Source organism: Nematostella vectensis, chromosome 3 (genome assembly GCF_932526225.1).
Source record: "Nematostella vectensis chromosome 3, jaNemVect1.1, whole genome shotgun sequence".
NCBI classification, from domain to species: Eukaryota; Metazoa; Cnidaria; class Anthozoa; order Actiniaria; family Edwardsiidae; genus Nematostella; species Nematostella vectensis.
The window spans coordinates 13,053,745-13,072,262 of record NC_064036.1 but is presented as its reverse complement, the minus strand read 5'-3'; the positions used below and the strand labels follow the sequence as shown (position 1 = coordinate 13,072,262).

General features: G+C 40.2%; 1 protein-coding gene and 1 long non-coding RNA gene across 4 annotated transcripts; one reads left to right on the top strand and one right to left on the bottom strand.

Moving 5' to 3' along the window:
• Positions 1–1,876: 1,876 nt before the first annotated feature.
• On the bottom strand, positions 1,877–3,318 carry LOC125561159. The gene is made up of 2 exons (XR_007307169.1): positions 2,741–3,318; positions 1,877–2,498 (listed from the first exon to the last, which is right to left on the bottom strand). It is a non-coding gene; the product is annotated as an uncharacterized LOC125561159 (long non-coding RNA).
• A 3,541-nt stretch (positions 3,319–6,859) lies between these two features.
• On the top strand, positions 6,860–17,899 carry LOC5518651 (NHL repeat-containing protein 2). 3 transcript variants are annotated; one of them, XM_048724867.1, is made up of 15 exons: positions 6,860–8,966; positions 9,910–10,076; positions 10,387–10,444; positions 12,144–12,224; positions 12,914–12,960; positions 13,257–13,293; positions 13,843–13,973; positions 14,291–14,327; positions 14,876–15,003; positions 15,208–15,244; positions 15,590–15,720; positions 16,195–16,228; positions 16,344–16,474; positions 16,668–16,731; positions 16,853–17,899. In XM_048724867.1, the coding sequence occupies exons 1-15, from the start codon at positions 8,891–8,893 to the stop codon at positions 16,972–16,974; spliced, it is 1,281 nt and encodes a 426-aa protein (XP_048580824.1). In that variant the 5' UTR covers positions 6,860–8,890; the 3' UTR covers positions 16,975–17,899. The 3 variants fall into 3 exon arrangements, with proteins under 3 accessions (XP_048580824.1, XP_048580825.1, XP_048580826.1); XM_048724869.1 differs by lacking the exon at positions 6,860–8,966 and adding an exon at positions 12,524–12,590 and having other exon boundaries at positions 9,999–10,076; XM_048724868.1 differs by lacking the exon at positions 12,144–12,224.
• The last annotated feature ends 619 nt before the right edge of the window (positions 17,900–18,518 follow it).

The window sequence follows — 18,518 nt, the reverse complement described above, 5'->3', positions numbered from 1 at the left end:
TCAGACTTTTCTCATCCATGACGCTCAGCCAAAATGCCGTGATGTCGGTATACACCTATCTCAAATAAGGTTGCACTTTGAGGATCTGTATATCGTAACCCGCAGTGCTTCATGGGTATCAAGCAAATAAGCAAATAAGCGTGAATAAAATGTAAATCTGTAGAATTCTTGTTTATGTAATCTATGAAAAACGAGTGCGAGTGTTTCATCAGGGATTTCAAACACCGAGAGAGATGAAAGCATGAGGCCGAGTGCTTTTATCGTGTCGAGGTGTTTGGAATCCCTGATGAAAAACGAAGCAAGAGTTTTTTATATGGCTTCTCAAAGTATTCACCAAAGAATGTCACGATGTAGTCGCAATTTTGCCCTTATTGTAAAAGGAGGCATGAACGGAACGCAAAACTGCGTTTCAAACTATTGACCGAACAATGCCGAGAAGTTTGTATCCAGTCTCAACCTGATTTTTCTCATGGGAAATACAATTAGTTCATTTTGTTATGCGACGCAAGATTATTCATTTGGCGAGAGAAGCATTAGCTATGGCCGAAGGTTTAGCGGCCAATCGTTTTCGTTCTCCCAAGATGCGGAGAGGACGAAAAGACATTGGTTAAAGCCAGCATCCCAAAGTCGACAATGTACAGGAGTACAGGTTAGCAAAGTTTCCAATCTTTTAGGTCCAGAAAGTAAAGTTTATGTGAAGGAAGAAACACCGCAGTGATCCAGAGCCTAAAATTTCTTAGAACCTAAACAGAACAGATCATAACCTAAACAGAACCGAAACACAAGCTAATAGCAAGGGGCAAGGGGGGGGGGGGGGGGGGGGGGGTAACAAAAAAAATAAAAATTACCTATTTTCTGCATAGAATTACAGAGTAGGGCTGGAAATACGTCAAAAAAAATTTGTAGCGTGAAATATCCAAAAGGCGATCCTACACATACACATAGCTTAATACAATTGAATAAAAATACGGGGAATAGAGTTTGGATTTTCGTATAAATAGCAGCTGGTTGGAACATTAATTTTTTTATTTTTTTTGTATTTCTTTATTATTTTTATTTATTTTTTGTTTCAGATCAGAAACTGGTCCAAAAAATTATGCAGATCTCATAAGGAAAAAAATCCCCTTCTTTCGGATGATTTGATTTTATCCCGGTCAATTTGGTCAATTTAACTCCGTAATTGAAGCGCAGTTACTGTAGTTGATGTAGCTAGCGTGACGTCCAAGCGCGTGATCTAAGCGTGACATCTTCCCCGTTCACAGCATTCATTATGTCGGCGCCAAAAAGTACAAAAGTAGACGATTGCTGTTTGAAAACTTAGCAATAACTAACGCTAAATCGGTATAGAAACGTTTTATAAATGCATATTATTGCTATTTCCTTGTGATTGCATAGAAATTTGCAAGCGTCTAAAAGCAGAAACCAGACAAGGAATTCTAATTTGTCTAGGATCCAAACATTTGTCTAGGATCCAAACAAAATACAGAAGTTGCTATAAATAATTTAGGAAAGCATATTTATATAATGCCTTTTCATCGATTCTAGCTGATTTTACTAGTTTAAAAGGTATTATTGTTTTTTTGAAGTACCCCCCCCCCCCCCCCCCCCCCATGACCGTTTATAGGTTCTGATTCGGTTCTGAGGGATTAGGTTCTAGGATCACCGCGGTGGAAGAAACGGTCAATATTCAGAATGTCGGAGTGCAATAAAGTAGACCAAGGCTTAAGTTTAATTTTACACTCTGCATCATTCATTTTCAAATTGTGAGGTAAAAGGAGGAGCGTCATGCCTTCTCAAGCCTTCCGAAACGGATAGCCCGGATCGATCTCTGAGAAGGGGGAAAAATGCCGTTGATAATTCTTCAAAATTCTCTCTGTTTTACTGCCCATCCGAAAGCTAAATCCAAGTTTCTGTTACGAATAATGTTTTTTCTTATTAGCTAGCGTTATATTTTCAAAGATTATCGTTTCCTGATTAAAAAATCAGTGAGATAAAATTTGGAGTCGTTCTTCAGGTTTAGCAGGTATGGTTCAGCGATCACTATTGGAAGTCAAATCAGGCATAAATTTGGATCGAAGCGAGTACTCAGTATCTTTCTTAGAAGGGTAATCGAACATTCAATGCTGGCAAGAATAATATCATTGTTAAGACTTTTAGTGCAAGGTTAATTTATTGCATATGTAAACACAACTTGACGTATATAAATGTCATTCTCCGTTCGAGTATTGCTTTTTCTATCTCTCTCTTATCTCCTCTTTATCTCGGATATTTTTGCTACTGGTAGTCTCTGCTTATCCCTAGTCAAAGTCACAGTCATCACCTTGGAAGAATAACCGGCAAATAGAATATTTTGTTTGTAGAGGGAAGTGTAATTTATTTGTTCAGCCACGCAAAGCTCCGAAGCGTAACTCAGTAATTGACAACGAAATAAACATCGAATACGAACCACAACATTGCCTTAGAGTCGTCGGTATGGCCTCCAGGGACCTCTCCAAGCGCTGAAAACATGTCAAAGACGCTTATTTCATCAAGAAATAAGAGATTTTTCATTGGGTTTGAGTCAAAACAAACAGTACGATTAACTAGCGCGATTCTCTTCCAAATTTTGTTACAAGATACTCTCGTAAAGTGGACATCTCTGATTGGATATTTTGAAAAATAGTACACAGGCTTCCCGTCTTGCGAGTTACCGTGACGCTCCTCCCTTAACATAATTGTAAACGAAAAAAAGTAGGACTACCTGCTGTTTCCTAGGCTTGATTTGGTTTCCTTGATTAAACTAGTTGCCCAATTGTGTGATTAAAATTATAAATAAAATTGTCATTGATGTTATTGTTCTATATGGGTCACATGCATGGATCTTGATATCCAATGAAAACCCAGACGAACTTCACAAGTGGTTTGGATCACATATCCAAATCACTAGTGATGTTCATCTGGGTTTTCATTGGGTATCAAGACCCATGCATGTGACCCATATCCTCTCCACTCATTGGTTAATGCATGCATGAATAAATAATGAGTTTGAGAAGTAATATTTGAACATTTACATGGCTTTCAGATACAAGATTCAGCCGTTTATATGCTACCCATGAGCCACCGCGGGTTACGACACTGATTCTCGAGTGCAACCTTTTTTGAAATAGGTGTATATACAAGGTTACGGGTAATAAGGGAATAAACCATCCTAAGAATGGACTTCTATGATTCCTGGCTAAGACTAAGAATAACTAAGAATCTTAAAAATCTAAATACCCACAACTCAGACCCTTCCCTGCTAGCAGAGGCCTCTTTTCTCTGTATTTCGCTGGGCTGGAGTTGCGAACTCCAGCCCAGCGAAATACAGAGAAAAGAGGCCTCTGCTAGCAGGGAACTCAGACCCCAACTTACACCAGAAACTCAGTCCTAAAGAACAGCTCGAACAGACAAGCCCTTCTCCACACAAAACTCAAACCTCAGTCTGAGCCGGTTGCCAGGCCAGGGATAAAATAAACTGAATTAATATCTGGTTCCGTTCAAAGATCCACCGTAGAATTATAGTAACACACCTGGCAAACTAACTGGACACTACCTCGAAGCCCATTTACCCCTTATTTGGTTCTTGGTTATGAAAAGTGCTCGTTTAGGTGGCCGAACTGGGCTCCTTGCTTTCCGAGGTAGCTCAGGCGGCCACCTAAATGTCACCATGTAGCATACTGCCTCTCTACTAAATGACACAATCATTATATTTGCAATTACTATTGTCGAATCCGTTGTTTCGCGACCCGCGTCTTCAAAACACGATTTGTTTTGGTTTTCTGTTCCGTCAGAAAAACTATTCTTAGCCAACCAGAGCAGAGTCTATCTTTGTGCACTTCCCTGGCTATTCTCTGGACGAAAACCAGACAGTGTCCCGACAGAAAGCCGGGCAACTGCACTAGGCGAGAGATGGCAAGAATCTGATTAGCTTAGAATAATTTGACTGGCGGAACAGAAAATCCCAAAAGACAAAAACAAATCGATGTTTTGAAAATGCGGCGTCGCGATACAACGGATTCGACAGTAAGCTGGTAGTTTTGCCGCTCATGGCTACTTATAGGAGCTCTTATACCTAAGGTCTCGTGGTGGCCGTCCTGAGCTACTTGAACTTGCCCTCGAAATGCTAACTCTCAAATCACTTTACATCTTCGGTTACCAAGGGGTCGTCGCTCGAGGCCGGCTTTCTACCTAGCTAAATGATAATAAACCCAAGCCTGTACTTCAGCACAACTTTGTAACATTTCAAATTTTAGCGTGAGCAAGTTTTCTAGATGAATTCTTTCGATTTTTTTCGGGAAACCCACTAAAAATATTGATATGGTGAAAGAGAGCTTTTGAGGAGAAATGCGACCGAACAGTGTGCATTTGGGGGTTTGAGTTAGAAAGTTTCTAAGCTGATCGCCAATCTTCGTAAATCATTCACATTATTAACATGATGAATTTCTTAGAAATCTTGAAGATCGGTAGTATTTGGTTCTTTCCTTCACTAAAATTTATCGCATTATTGTTCACAACAACACACAGCACACCTTTGATCTAGCATACGGTTGATGTAAGGATGTAACAAAGGCTGTCTGATTTGCAACCATAGCTAAAAGGGGGGGGGGGGGGGGGGTGATTAGGGGTATGTAAATCCGCCGATCCGCAACATTTTCGTGGCAAATCCGTGGATCCGCAGATATTTTTAGATCCGCATGGTTTGACAGAAAAACAATAGCATCGATTGATATTCATTTAAAATCCGAAATTCGACGGTCAAAGCAGTCAAAATCCGAAATCCGTGACCAAATTGTCAAAAGATCCGTGATCCGCCGTATTTCCAAAATCCGCCAATCCGCTGAAATAATCATCAAAATCCGTAATCCGTGAGCATTTCGGGGCTGAATCCGCCGATCCGCGAACCTATTCACCCTCCCTCCCCCCCTAAAAATGGGTCTTTTAACTTTTTTTTACTAACCTTTTCTTTGGAGTACTGCAACATGCACTGCGTGGTTTAAAGTAGATTTTAAACAAGGACTCTCGATTTTAACCGCTTTAACCTAATTAGGGACTGTGGGTCACATGATGACTCTTGTAATAGAGAACCTATTTTGCGATTATTTCTTTTTTTTTTTGGTTAATATCAATCATTGGTCATATGTTTACATTTTGATTCGATTGAATCGCTTTGCTTAAAGCTGGTAAAACAAATTTCACAAGTGAAACAGCCTACACTATTATATAAATGGCATTTTCCTTTTTCAGGCGGAGTACCAAAAGTGAGGTTTCTAGCTTCAAAGAGGCTTAAGAGGTATCCTTCGCTGCTTTTCTACTCTCTCTCTCGGTGTCTCACCACCATAATTTATTGCAAAGAGGAAATTTACAATAAAAATCATGCTCGATCATTAGCATAAAATCTTCTTGGACGTGAATAAAATTATTTTGAGCGTTTTATTTGTTTTCATTTTCTAAATTGTGCCTCATCCTAAAGAGTAATGTTCACACATAATAACAAAATTTTATTTAGTTCAAATAAACAACATTTTGTAAAAAAAAGGGGGGGGGGAGTTTATTTTTAACGCAGTTGCCATGCTGGAATGTACGGTCACATGTTCATTTCATTCTTTTGCTATTTACGCAGATTTCTACGGCTAGAACAAAGATTTAGTCGAGACTGAGTGAATGACACACTTTTGAATTTATCCTCCTATTTTTTAACGCGTTAGGATCTGAAGCCCATCTTTCAAACACCGAGAGTTTATTAGTTGGAGATTCATATATTGTACATGATTTTCATAGAACGAGTCTATGACTAGGTGTACCTAAAATGTTTTTAAAAGCAAACATAATTTTTGGCTGTTGTTGCATGTCTTTGCTATTTAAGGACTTATTGCTCTTAAATTAAAGGGTGCTTCGGAAATCACAGGTAGCCCAGGCTCACGGCGAGTGTAGGTTCGGTAGGTTTATTACAGAGTTTGTATGAGCGAACAAATCTCGTTGAAATGAATATGCTGATTTGAAAATAAAACAGTAGCTTGACGTTGCTGCTACTCAAATCCGCCATTATTTGCCATTTTAAGCTGTTTTTAGCCGCTGCGAATTTTTCCCGTCGCCTTCTGTATATAAAATAGACTAGAAGTTCTCGTGGAAAAGTGAAGTGCTCGAGCTCATAGATTGGTTGGTCATTCAATTGCAAGGGTTAAATCGATATTCTTTTAGATTTGTGTGGGGCGGTTCGCACATTTTCCATAAGCCAGACTTATGCTAGACCCCATTTTCTTTGTAGGCACTGTCTTGGCTGATCACTAACCCTTTGTTTCTTGGTTTCTCTGTTTGTTTTATAAGAGAAATAGAACAAAAACAAATTGCTTGTAGTCTTATTTTATTAAACAAAAGAAATTATTAATTGAAGGCATTGTATGTCTAAAAAGGTAAAGGTGAAATCTGTTTGTTTCTCTGTTTTTTTTATAAGAGAAATAGAACAAAAACAAATTGCTTGTAGTCTTATTTTATTAAACAAAAGAAATTATTAATTGAAGGCATTGTATGTCTAAAAAGGTAAAGGTGAAATCTGATAACCATAACAGACAATCTGGACAGATGTGTAGTCATAGATATTAAATGGAAAATAAGTATATTTTTAAAAAGACTGCTTTTCGTTGTAGAGTTGGAGGTGCACAAACAGTGTGCCCACCCCGAGCTGCATGCCCGTACAAACACAGTAAGCTATTTTGGTCTAAGTGGTGGCCATGAAAAAATAGCTACTGAAATGATTACTGCTCATGTGTTAACATATAGTGTACTAAACAGAATTTATGATCTCTTGCTTCTCCCTAACAATAGCTTCTACATGTAAGTACAATGCAGTATCATCGGGGGAATGAATGCACAAAGATTCAACGACTTCCTTGCACAAACACGATTAAATCTTGACCCGGACGAAAACGTCATTTTTATTTACGACGTTGCACCGCCAGCGCACCATAACCCAGTAAATCCAGGCCCAAACACGGAACTAAAAACGTCACCGCCATACAGCCCATTTCTGAACATCGTTGAGCAGGCGATTAGCGCTTTAAAAGCAGCTATTAAAGCCGACATCAGCCGTCCAGAGACCCAGCGACGAATGAATGACAGGTTGGAGGCACGAAACCTGGGGATTGCACTCGGACATTAACGGACCCAGTTATTGCTGGAGGCATTACCAGTATCGTACCCAGAGACCGCGCGATGCATGACGGTCAGGATGCGGTTTCGGGGTCGGAATTCGCTTGACGTCTGGCAGAACTCAGGAAATATCTTGCAAGTTTTTCAAATATCTTGCAAGCAGCGTTTTTACGACCGTTTTTTTTTCCTTTTTTTGTGCACAAGTCCAAGGGCCTACCTACACACACTCGTTGTAAACCATTTAGTTTTATTTTCGGTGGTTCCCTGTTCAATTAGACGATATTTTCGTTACGTAAAACCGGCGGACGACACTGGTGAGCTCGATACATCATTTCATGAAATGAATTTGGATAATCTGAATGTTCTGGCACTCATTTGAACTCATAATGCTCTGGTTGGATTGTATTTATCACAAATATACACTTTCAGAGATATAATTCGAGCACATACTGTCTTTATGTTCCCTAGAAGAAGATGTAGAAGAAGCTCAATAGCGAGGAAGTCACTATTCGCACATGATCTTACGCCGAATTCCAAACTCCAGGAAAGTATTTAGGCTATTTCTGCAGTTGTCATGTGCACATGGAATTTTACAGGCTAGAAATGCAGTACAGATAAGTCCTTCTTCGTCTGTGAAAATTCGTAACATTTTTGCTCGCCGATTTCGTCCGCCATCTTGGATCTGTAATCTGCCAGTCGTTATTTTTTTTCCGTCTTCGCTTCAGGATTCCTGTGGATATCCGCGCAACAGCAAATAACGACTAGGTACGAGTCTGAGGCATTACAACGTAACATAGGAACAATCACGGGAGCGAAATGTGGGCAATGGTTTCGTTTTATGCAAACATATGTACCTCGCTGTATCAATAGAGATCAAATTGAGGGATTAATGTCAATGCAAAAATCGAAAATAACACTAGAACTAATGATATTTTCTTTTCTTTTAATGTTTGTTTGAATCAAACAAATGATTGTCAAACCACATTGATGAATGTCACATTGATGAACATGATTGTCTGAAAAGGCTTATTGATTGTCTTTGTTTATGTTAATAGCACTAATGAATTTTCTATCTTTTATAACTGATTCTCAATAAACGCTACTGATTGTCCAAACGTGTAATTGAGTTTTCGATTGCATGCAAAAGAATGTTCATTCCATCCCGAATGAATGCCCAATTGCGTTATTGAATGTCCGTTGATGCTATTGAATGTTCGCGCATATTCAATCATTGTTATTGAAAGTCGAGTCACGCTAAGGATGTTTCGTGCGATGTTGATGAACGTACAATGCACGTTATACAACGTTTGGCACAAATGAATGTCCCTTTCCCGTTATTGAACAGCGAAAGGTGTATTGTGACCTTCATTGTGACCTATATGACGTCGTAAAAAAATGCAGCCATCAGGCACGATGGAAGATTTCTATTGTTATCCACAGGCATTCCTTTCGATTCGTTTGCGTCAGTTGGCCTTCCTAGGATTGGTTGCAAACCATCAATGAGTTATGTGTGGCTCGCTATGGAAGGGTTAAAAGTCTTTGTGGTAACAAATCATACAAAGCTACGAACTTCGTAGCGGCCCTTGTCGCTTCAATAACACCTCTGATTCGCATGCGTGACCATTTGTGCGTGAAAATACAAGCAAAGAACTGTAACACACGGTGTGGCAATCACTTCTAGACTTCTACAATTCTATATTGCATTCACAAGTCATCGTCAGCTGATATGCGTCGTCTTCACGGCTTTGCTTATATCTTATGGACTTGGTCTGGTCTGTTTACAAGCAGTATAAATGCGAGAGGTAAGGTAGAAATTTGTTTATTTCAGATGAACCTAAGGCTAAGTTCAAATGTCGTATAATCCATAAGCCATTAGCCCGTCGCGACTATTTGGGCTGAGCGTCACTGGGCGAGAGAAGTTTGGAGGCTCTGGTACCCAGGGTATGAGCCGTATTCAAAGCAAATGCATGGAAATGAAGATAAAACAATCGACTTGATCATATATATATATATATATAAAATGATGGTTGAAGGCTTTCATAGAAAGTGCTCAATACTCGAAAGTAGAGCGGTGTATAGTGTTGGTTTGAGAAAAATACAAACTACATAGGTTTCCCTACAGGTCTGTTTCGTGGTTGCCCACTCATCAGGGGATGAGTGATGAGTGGGCAACCACGAAACAGACCTGTAGGGAAACCTATGTAGTTTGTATTTTTCTCAAACCAACACTATATATATATATATATATATATATATATATATATATATATATATATATATAGAATTCAACGTCGTATTTCAGATTCTAATAATCGTGACTGCGGATTATAAGGAACGTGTCTAAACTTGCTTTGGCGTTGCTGCGTTACACAAACATGCCGTCACGGTGTTGCGTTACGTTTAATCAGCGCGACCTTCGCTACATGCTCGAGGATCCAGCGTACTTTGCGGGCACTCCCAAAGTTCGCCCGCAAAGTACGCATATTAGGGCATATTTTTTAGCATTTTTTTTTTCGCAGTAACCGGTGTACAGGATATTTAACAAATTTCCCATAGTTTTCCGTGGTGTGTTCTTCTTATACACCACGATATTCGTCACCTCATGATCAAAATGTTGTGGAATTGTTCCGTAGTAAATTTGTTTTCTAGAATACAAGCAACGCAAGCATTACAATACAGGGCATTAGTATACCCGATAAGCATGCGTGACCATCCAAGCTGAAACATTTTGTCCTGTATTTCCAGGTATTGTGCGGACTGTCGCCGGCGGCGGAGATCCCCACAACGGCGGGGTTTCGGACTGTTTCGAGTCGGCGCAAGGGATGGACGGTATCGGCAGTGACGCACGGTTCAACTACCCCTGGGCAATCGAATGGGACCCCACGGAAAACATGATTTACGTAGGAGATTGTGTAAGAATATTAACAATTATTCCTCGGCCCTGAATGGGCTCTAAAGGTCGATAGCCCATGAGGCCGAAAACACTATGGTATTGTCTCGGAGAACATAAGGTCGACCGGAATTTGTCGTTTTAGTCAAATCACCTTAGTAGGTCATTTTGTCACATGGAGCTCGGAAACCATTTGAATGTTATTCAACTATGAATGAGCTCTCTGTGATTTGTGGATACAAGATTTACCAGCGATATGTGTGACATTTGACGTCATATTCAAACGTGGAAACACAGTAACATACATAGTGGGTTTGATATCTTTTTTGTAGAGTTGTCCTGAGTCCCCACATTCTAACGACAGAATCCGCAGAATAAACCCCAACACAGGTGAGCAAAGTTACATACCAAGCCCGATTATTTGTGTTTGCGTGACAGTTCTATAGTGAGTTGATTGCGTGACTAGTTTGCATGTTCTGCACATCTTATAACCTGCATGCCTTAGGGGCGGACCATTTGACTTTTGAGGGGGGCGGGGGTGGGTGATTTTGAAAAAAAATATCCTTCAAGCTACATTTCAAAGAAAAAAATTGCATGCAAAGTAAATAAGCAGAAAAAAAATTCATGCACAAGTTAAAGAAAAAAAATGTTGCAAAACTATTGTGCGAAAAGATGAACTCTATAAAATAAAATTAAAATTCTGTGATAGCTTTGACGTTTTTTACTCTATACATATGAAGAAAACGTCGTTTTAAGGGTCTGGTACCGAGCATTTTTAGTTGCTTTTCAGAGGCTTTCTCCATTGACTAAAGTAGGTCACAGTCACTGTTTTTATCTTTTGAATGCAATTCATAACACGAATCATGCACGTTTTCCAAATAAGGAATATATTAGTTTCCTTATATGGAAGTGACCGCGTCTGGGAAAAACGACAAATTTTGGCTAAATTTTCTTGGTATGAAACGTTTTCCTCTATATTTTTGATGTGTATTTTGTATTTCTCCTCAAAATATTCTTGAAAGTTTCTATTGGTTGAGACTCGCCCTTTCCACTATCACACCCTATGTTGAAACTTATAAGTTGTCTGGTCTCCTCCTATCAGATGGAACTAGTTCCGGGCTAGTTCCAATGATTTTATTTTAGAAATTACATTCTGAAGACAAACCAAAGTGCTCATGTCTGAAGATTTTTCAATGATGATTGATATAATGCCCTTTGCAATCATTTTAGAAAAAAATACCCAAAAGTTAACTTGTACAACAGAAGTCACAAACTTATATTTACTAAACCATATATATATATAGGCAGAGATACCAACCATCGATTATAATTCAGGAGATGGAATCTATTATAAATGCTTGCTCCCTAGAATGTCCTTGTTTTGTGGAATATTTCAACAGAACCTTAATAGACATTCTAACAAATATAGGAGATTTCAAAGAAGCCTGTCTTTTTTTGCTATTTTATTAGACTTAATATGCAAGGTAAGAGCTTGATAGCGAAGACTCGTTTTGCTATGACACGAAGGTCTTACCATGTATAATCCCTATATCTAGTAAGTTTATTGAATTATAATTTCAATCTATTTGAAGGTCAAAAAGAACGTATGGAGTTCTATATTAGAGATATAGGACGAGAATAGAAAAAAGAAATGCCGATTGAAAAAAAGAAAAATGCTTCAAAAAGACGTGGGCTCCAAGAAAAAAAAATCCTGCATAGCAGTACATGGGAAAAATAAATCCTGCACATCCGATGGGCGAAAAGAAAAAAAATTCTTGAAGGGCATAAAATCACCCCCCCCCCCCCCCCTCAAAAGTCAAATGGTCCGCCTGCCGCATTGTCACCAGTTTACTACCGGAGGTCCGACGGAAAACTCAACCGTTTAAAGGCAAAAGAATCTATTAGAATCCCAGATATTTATAACAGGCCATCCGCTCTAAATTATCAATCACATCCTCAAAGAAACTTCTAATAGACACAATGCTTTTAATATTTTGAAATATTTTCGCGTTTTCCGTTAAAAAGCATCGGAGATTGTTACGCAATCGACCGGAAGTAAACTGGTGACAATGCGGCTTTAACACCCTAGGTGAAGTTACTACTTTCGCGGGAGGCATGCTGGGATTTAAGGATGGTGTCGGCAAAGAGGCGCAATTTAGCCACCTGGCAGGTACGTCACGCATTCTTCCATATCTGAGTCACGCATTTTTCCACCCCTTCGTCACGCATTCCCACATCACTACGTCACGTATTCTCTTAGCTCTACGTTTTAAATAAAAACGTCTACGTCAAAATAAATTCAAGCATTCCCCAAGCCTATTCCCCATCCGTCAAGCATTTCCTCCCATTCCATTCACGCATTCCATTATCTCTACGTCACACATTCCTCGCCTCTACTTCACGCATCCCCTATCTTTCTCTACGTCAAACATTTACCAGTTTCTGCGTCACGCATTCTTTCATTTCTAGGTCAAGCATCCCCCCATATCTACGTCACAAGGTCTAACTAGCAAACCTTGTCCCCAGGATTTCCAGGGTAATTGTCTATATGGCATCCAGCTAGATAGATAAAATATGGCTTAGTAGACGTCATTATCTCGAGACGCGCGCGGTCTCTTTTCCCTCCCCTTTTTCCAAACCGCTTGCGCTTGTTGCTATGCGGGCTAGTTCCAGTCTTCTCATTATTTTGAGAAGCGCGCGGTTAGCCTGTATACAGACCTCCGTAATGGAATTACGGGGGTCTGTATAAAGGCTACGCGCGGTCTCCTCCCTCCCTTTTCCCAAACTCCTGGCGCTAGTTCCAGTCTTCTGGTGCTCCTAAGACTGTTGCAACTTGCAGTTAGACTATATGTTTTCTAGGTATGGCTATTGATACTCGAAAACGCGTCATGTATCTTGCGGATGTGGTAAGTAACAGATATCAAGTCGCCCTCACGATTTGCACATCTTTCAGATATAGGCACAGGATTACTTCGCCGTGAAAGCACAAAATCAAAGTGGCAAAGGGCAATCGCCGCCATTTTACGCTGCGGGCTCACAGAAACATCATTCAAGGATGGTTATTTTGATTTTTTTCAGGCAAATTTACTATTTATTTTTAAAAAAATTTTAAAATTTTAAAAATAACAAGTGAATGATTGATACGATTTAACAGCCGAATAATAAAAAGTCGAATATTCGAGGCCGCTCACCTCTTTTACAGGGTAATAGCAGAATTCGCAAGGTTGACATGGCAACAGGTAGGACTCTTATTATATTCTCTCATTTGATAACGCAAGCACTTGTATGCAAAGCTACAAGCTTTAGAATAGGTGGTCTGCGTAGGCTTGGTGGAATCAGAAAAAATGAAACAACACGAGGTTTATGCTTAAGCTTGCGCTGAAAGTAAATTTGCTTGAAGGTCCTAGCGACATTTTTTTAACAAAACAATCGACAACTGAGCATTGACCATGGCTGGATGTCAAGTAAGAGTTGCGTTCAAAATCACTTCAATGTCATCTTTATCCGCGGGTTCATGTCTTAACCGTGAAAAAAAAGCTATAAGATTAACTTGTCGACGACTCTGACTTTCATTCTTGATGAAAAATGAAACATCTAGTCTCTAGGAAATTTTAAGAGTTTACAAGATTTTCTCTTTTTGCAACGATGAAGAAGCTCGAAACCTGGTAACATCAGCTTAACTACGTTGTTTTCACAGCGTTGTAAAACGTTCAATTTAAACCTCGTGTTGTTTTAAAATCTTGATTTGGCATAATCAGTAGCAGTCCTCAAACTACCTTTGTTTCTAGCGGAAGTGACGACGTTTGCTGGTAATGGGTCAGAGGGTCTTGTGGACGGTGAAAGAACGCGAGCTCAGTTTAAGGGGCCCCAGTCCTTGTCGCTGGATGATGAAGGTGACCGGCTTTTTGTCGGAGACACGGTAAAAACTTTATTGGTAGCACTTTAATCTTTAACATCACCATCATTACCTTAATTTCTAACGTCACACTCATCACCTCAATATTAAATGTATCATCATAATGTCATCATCATCATCATAATCAGCTTAATCTCTAATGTCATAATCATTATCAACACCTTGATTTCTAATGTTATCATCATCATCATATCGTCATCTTTTTTATCGTCGTTGTTTTCCCTTCAAGTCGCCATTATTTAAATCGCCCTCCACACTAACACTATGTACATTACCTGTGCGTGGTAACAACTAGACGTTGTTTTTCCTTTATTCCTAAGGATAACCATGCTATCAGAGTCATCTCTCTAAAAGATGGTGAGTGTCATATATATATATCCTATGGCCAGTCGTAGCTTGCTGGGGTAACCGAGAAGGGGTGACAGACAAAGGTGTGGTGACGGTAAAGGGGGTTGACAGAATAAGGGGTGTCACGGCTGGGCGACCGTACATAGCGTTTATCATCACGCCCTGGACGTGATAAAATGTTTTTTTATTTCGCCAGTGGAATTGTCATGTAGTATGGTACGCCTTACCTGTGCTTTAGAATCCTAAAAAAATATCAGATTTCCGCAAAAAAAATGTGCACCAAACCACAGTTAAACACAACTCTTGCTATTGCGACCCATTGGGACCGTAAATAAGTGTTCGGAATGCAGTCGCCTCTTGCTATTTCTAAACACTTATCAGTGCCGTAACGCCAATAGGGACCAGGAGGGCCCGTGACCACCCCCCCTCTCCCATTTTCCCTTAAATTACATGAAAATGACCAGTAAGTTTCCTGAAAGATTCTTGTATCGTGCCCCTCACCCCCAATGTTTTTCGATGTGTGTTACAGCTCTGCTAACGAGTGTGGATTGTTACAGGCTCTGTACAGACGCTGGTTGGTGGATCTCTGGGATTTAAGGATGGTGTTGGTTTGAATAGCAAGTTTTACCACCCAACGGGAATAGCGTATGACAAGGAAAACGATATACTATACGTGTCGGATCATGTAAGTAAACATGGCAATTACATGATTCATCATGCAAATCACATGATTTGCACATGGCAATAGTGTGTATAGTCTTTAAAAGGGATGAATGAAAAAGTGATACCCATTCGACGCATCTTGAAGATCATTATCACCCAGGAATAAAACAAAAACAAACATAAACTTATACTTGGGCTGATAAGAAAGTTGTTGTTGCTTCTACAGTACAACCACGTGATCAGAGCAGTTAAAGTATCAGAACGTAAGAATTTCGATATTTAAGTATCTTTGATGATATTCCATGATCTATGATTATATGTTCCATGATTTATAATGATATCAAAGGATCTATAATCATATCCTATGATCTATGATGATTTTTTTCCATGATTTACAATAATAATAATTCCATCATCTTTAATTGTGTCCCCCTCGGCAGCCTTTTGAAGAATTGCCAAAGGCATCCTCTAAAGGAAAGCTTATATTATCATTTGATAGTGATTTTGTTTTTATTGCATTCAGTTTAAAACTGTTGTAGAGCGATTGGACTATGTCATCTTTAAAGCCACGTTGTTGTTTAACCAATAAGCGGTCTGCTGTTGTGCAGGCGTGGTTACTACGCTTGCAGGGACCGGGAGAGAAGGACTAAAGGACGGGCAAGGTGACCAGGCCGCATTCAATTACCCAGAAGGCCTTGAGTACGACTCGGACCATCGTGTGCTATATTTGGCGGAGTTTGTGAGTGTCTGAGAGTTCATGTACTATGCTAGACTATGTCTAACGTCTCAAGGCGGCTACATTGTGCTCACCATGTCGATTCTGATTGGCCAAGAGTGCGCGCTTATTTTGAGAACCCCAGAACCTCGCAATCTGAAGGCTTATCAGCTAGGGTGGCTGATTGAGGAATAATCAGCTAGCAATGCATCTTGGGCCTAGGGCGCGAAGATTCGATCCCGAGAAGTGGTGGCTTAATTATTTTCGCGAAACTGTCTGCCTGATTTCACTTGTCACGACATTGATTATTCCGGGTATGACTAACACTTCACAAAATTGTTTATTATTGTTTGCCGTGTATTTTTTATTCTATTTTCGTTGCGTCTACTTTTAATGCTTCATTCCGCTTCTAATATCATTATGCTTCTATTAGTTGAATTATGAATCTATATTGTTATATAAGAAGGGATATTAAAATTGGAGTATTGGTTTTTGCAGGCTAATCACGCTGTTAGAATGATCACAACGCAAGGTATGGCCTTCCAACCAACCAACCAACCAACCAACCAACCAACCAACCAACCTACCAACCTACCAATCAACCAACTAACCAATCAATCAATGAATCAATCAATCAATTTCACCAGGTCACGTTACTACACTAGCCGGTGGAAGGGCCAGCGGTAGACAAGATGGCGTGGGCTCAGACGCAAAGTTCTTTCATCCGACTCGTCTCACTTTCGACCATAAGAGGAAAGTTATCTACGTCACCGATCAGGTAAGGGTGGTGGTGTATTGACGTCACAGCTCAGGCAAAGGTGATGTATTGACGTCACACCTTAAGCAAGGGTAGTAGTGTATTGACGTCACAGTTCAGGCAAAGGTGATCTATTGACGTCACAGGTAAGGGTGGTGGATATATTTGTTTTAGAAAAATGAATTGTCTTGACAACCTCAACATTTATTTGCAGTATAATCATATGATCAGGAGCATATCTGGACTTGGAAACAAAGACTGGCCGGCGAGAGTGCAAGGTACGGTGTGGCACCCCCATCAGGCACTAGAGAGGGGGTTACAGAGAGGGGAGAGGAGCTGATAGAGAGTGACACAACAGCCATTTTTGCAGCCTGTGTGATATTCCATCTTGTTTTTCAGAATTGCGAGCCAACTTTTCCGAGAATGCGTTGTTGGTGTTTGTATTTTGTGCCGTTGTGCTGGCCCTCATTGTGTTGTCAAGGCCCTATTGGCGGCGAAGACTGCGGACTAGGATGGTGTGATTATCGTCCTCATTGTCATCATCGCAATCAACATGATCGTCATCGTCATCATATTGATGCCTGCCTTTCTGTAGGGAAGGGTACGGACCCATGATCGTATTAACCTACTGTATGTAATCATCATCATCACCAACATCATCATCACGATCATAATGGTGATAATATTGATCTCAAGAGACCTTACTGGTTGCTGACATACTGACCCGGGGGGGGGGGGGGGGGGGTGAGGGGGGGTTCTTCCCATGACGACCTGATAGGGATGCTCGTCGTATTTTTAGGAGTCACAATCGGGCCTCAGGTATTTTTTTAGGAGGTATCCGAGAATTGGTATTTTTCAGGGCCTCTGGGGTATTTATTAGGGTAGCAATTTTTGGTGTACAGGTATTTTTTAGGGGTATTTTTCGAATTTCCCGACGAGCAACCCTATCACTTTTACCCTGAAGAACCCCCCCCCCCCCCCCCCCCCCCACCCCCGGGGGATACTAGGGACCTTAAGCAAGGACGACGGCGACGACTAGGACAACGCGATCGAAAAAGATGTTTTCGCGCGTGGTGATCAATAATAATTTAATTGCAATGGAATAAGCAAAACATTATAGTCAGAGAGAGATAAAAATAAACTAAAAACATTATTTCTACAGCGGCGAACGTAATTATTGGAGTTTACAGTGCAAACGTCAGCGTCCTCAATTGACCGTGAAACTTGAAGTTTTCACGTCGTGGTTTTACGGAAAACGGCTGAAATGTATCAGACAGAACGCATTCCCACGTGCTGCTATTGAATTCTGAATCAAATTCCATTGTTTTCTGCCGTCGGCGTCCGCGTTGCCGTTGGTATCGACACGAACGCAAAAAAGAGAAGATTATTCTTATATTGTGTTAAATCAGGGAGTTGTGGTTAAATAAATACTCATAAAATGCAAAAGGAATTCTGTATTGTTCTTGGACATTAGTGAACGATTAATACAAGTTTCACGAACCTTTCTACATACTTCAATTTCCAGTACCTTCGGCCTTCGGCTCGAGGTGGTAAACCGCTTTCATATGACATCGCATAAATGCCAGTGTTACCCTTGGAATTAAGCACTTGCCCACCCCCCCATAGAAAAATATTGTATTACCCATAATGCAGTGTGTGTGTAGAAGAAGAAGAAAACGTGTTGACCGCCATGTTTGTTTCTGTGTGGTTTATTTTCGGTTTATTTTTAATGTTACTCGAGTTTTCACAAATTATAAGGTAACATATTGGGGGCTCAGACAAAGAAAACGGATTCAGAAGATGACTGAAGAACTTCAGCTTAGTATCGAAGAGAGTTTGTGTCGCTTGACGGCCGAACAGTTACACGAAGTGGAAAACGTTTTGAAGCTACACGAGGACGACAAACTATCTAGGTTGAAACGGGTCAGAAGGATCTCACAAGCTGTGGATAACGAGCTTGAGAGCAAAGGAGACCAAGCAGTCAGCTATCTGAAGGGATTAGAGGAGGTTATTTCGGCGATTTCTGGAGCAACGAAGCCCAAACAAGAAAAACAAGCCCAGCCAA

What these genes read in the sequence shown, in the direction of transcription:
- LOC5518651 (XM_048724867.1), top strand. Translation starts at nt 8,891, where the DNA reads ATGCGTCGTCTTCACGGCTTTGCTTATATCTTATGGACTTGGTCTGGT. An exon ending in TGATTTACGTAGGAGATTGT is followed by an intron (nt 10,077 to 10,386) that starts GTAAGAATATTA and finishes TCTTTTTTGTAG; the next exon opens with AGTTGTCCTGAGTCCCCACA. An exon ending in TTATCTACGTCACCGATCAG is followed by an intron (nt 16,475 to 16,667) that starts GTAAGGGTGGTG and finishes ATTTATTTGCAG; the next exon opens with TATAATCATATGATCAGGAG.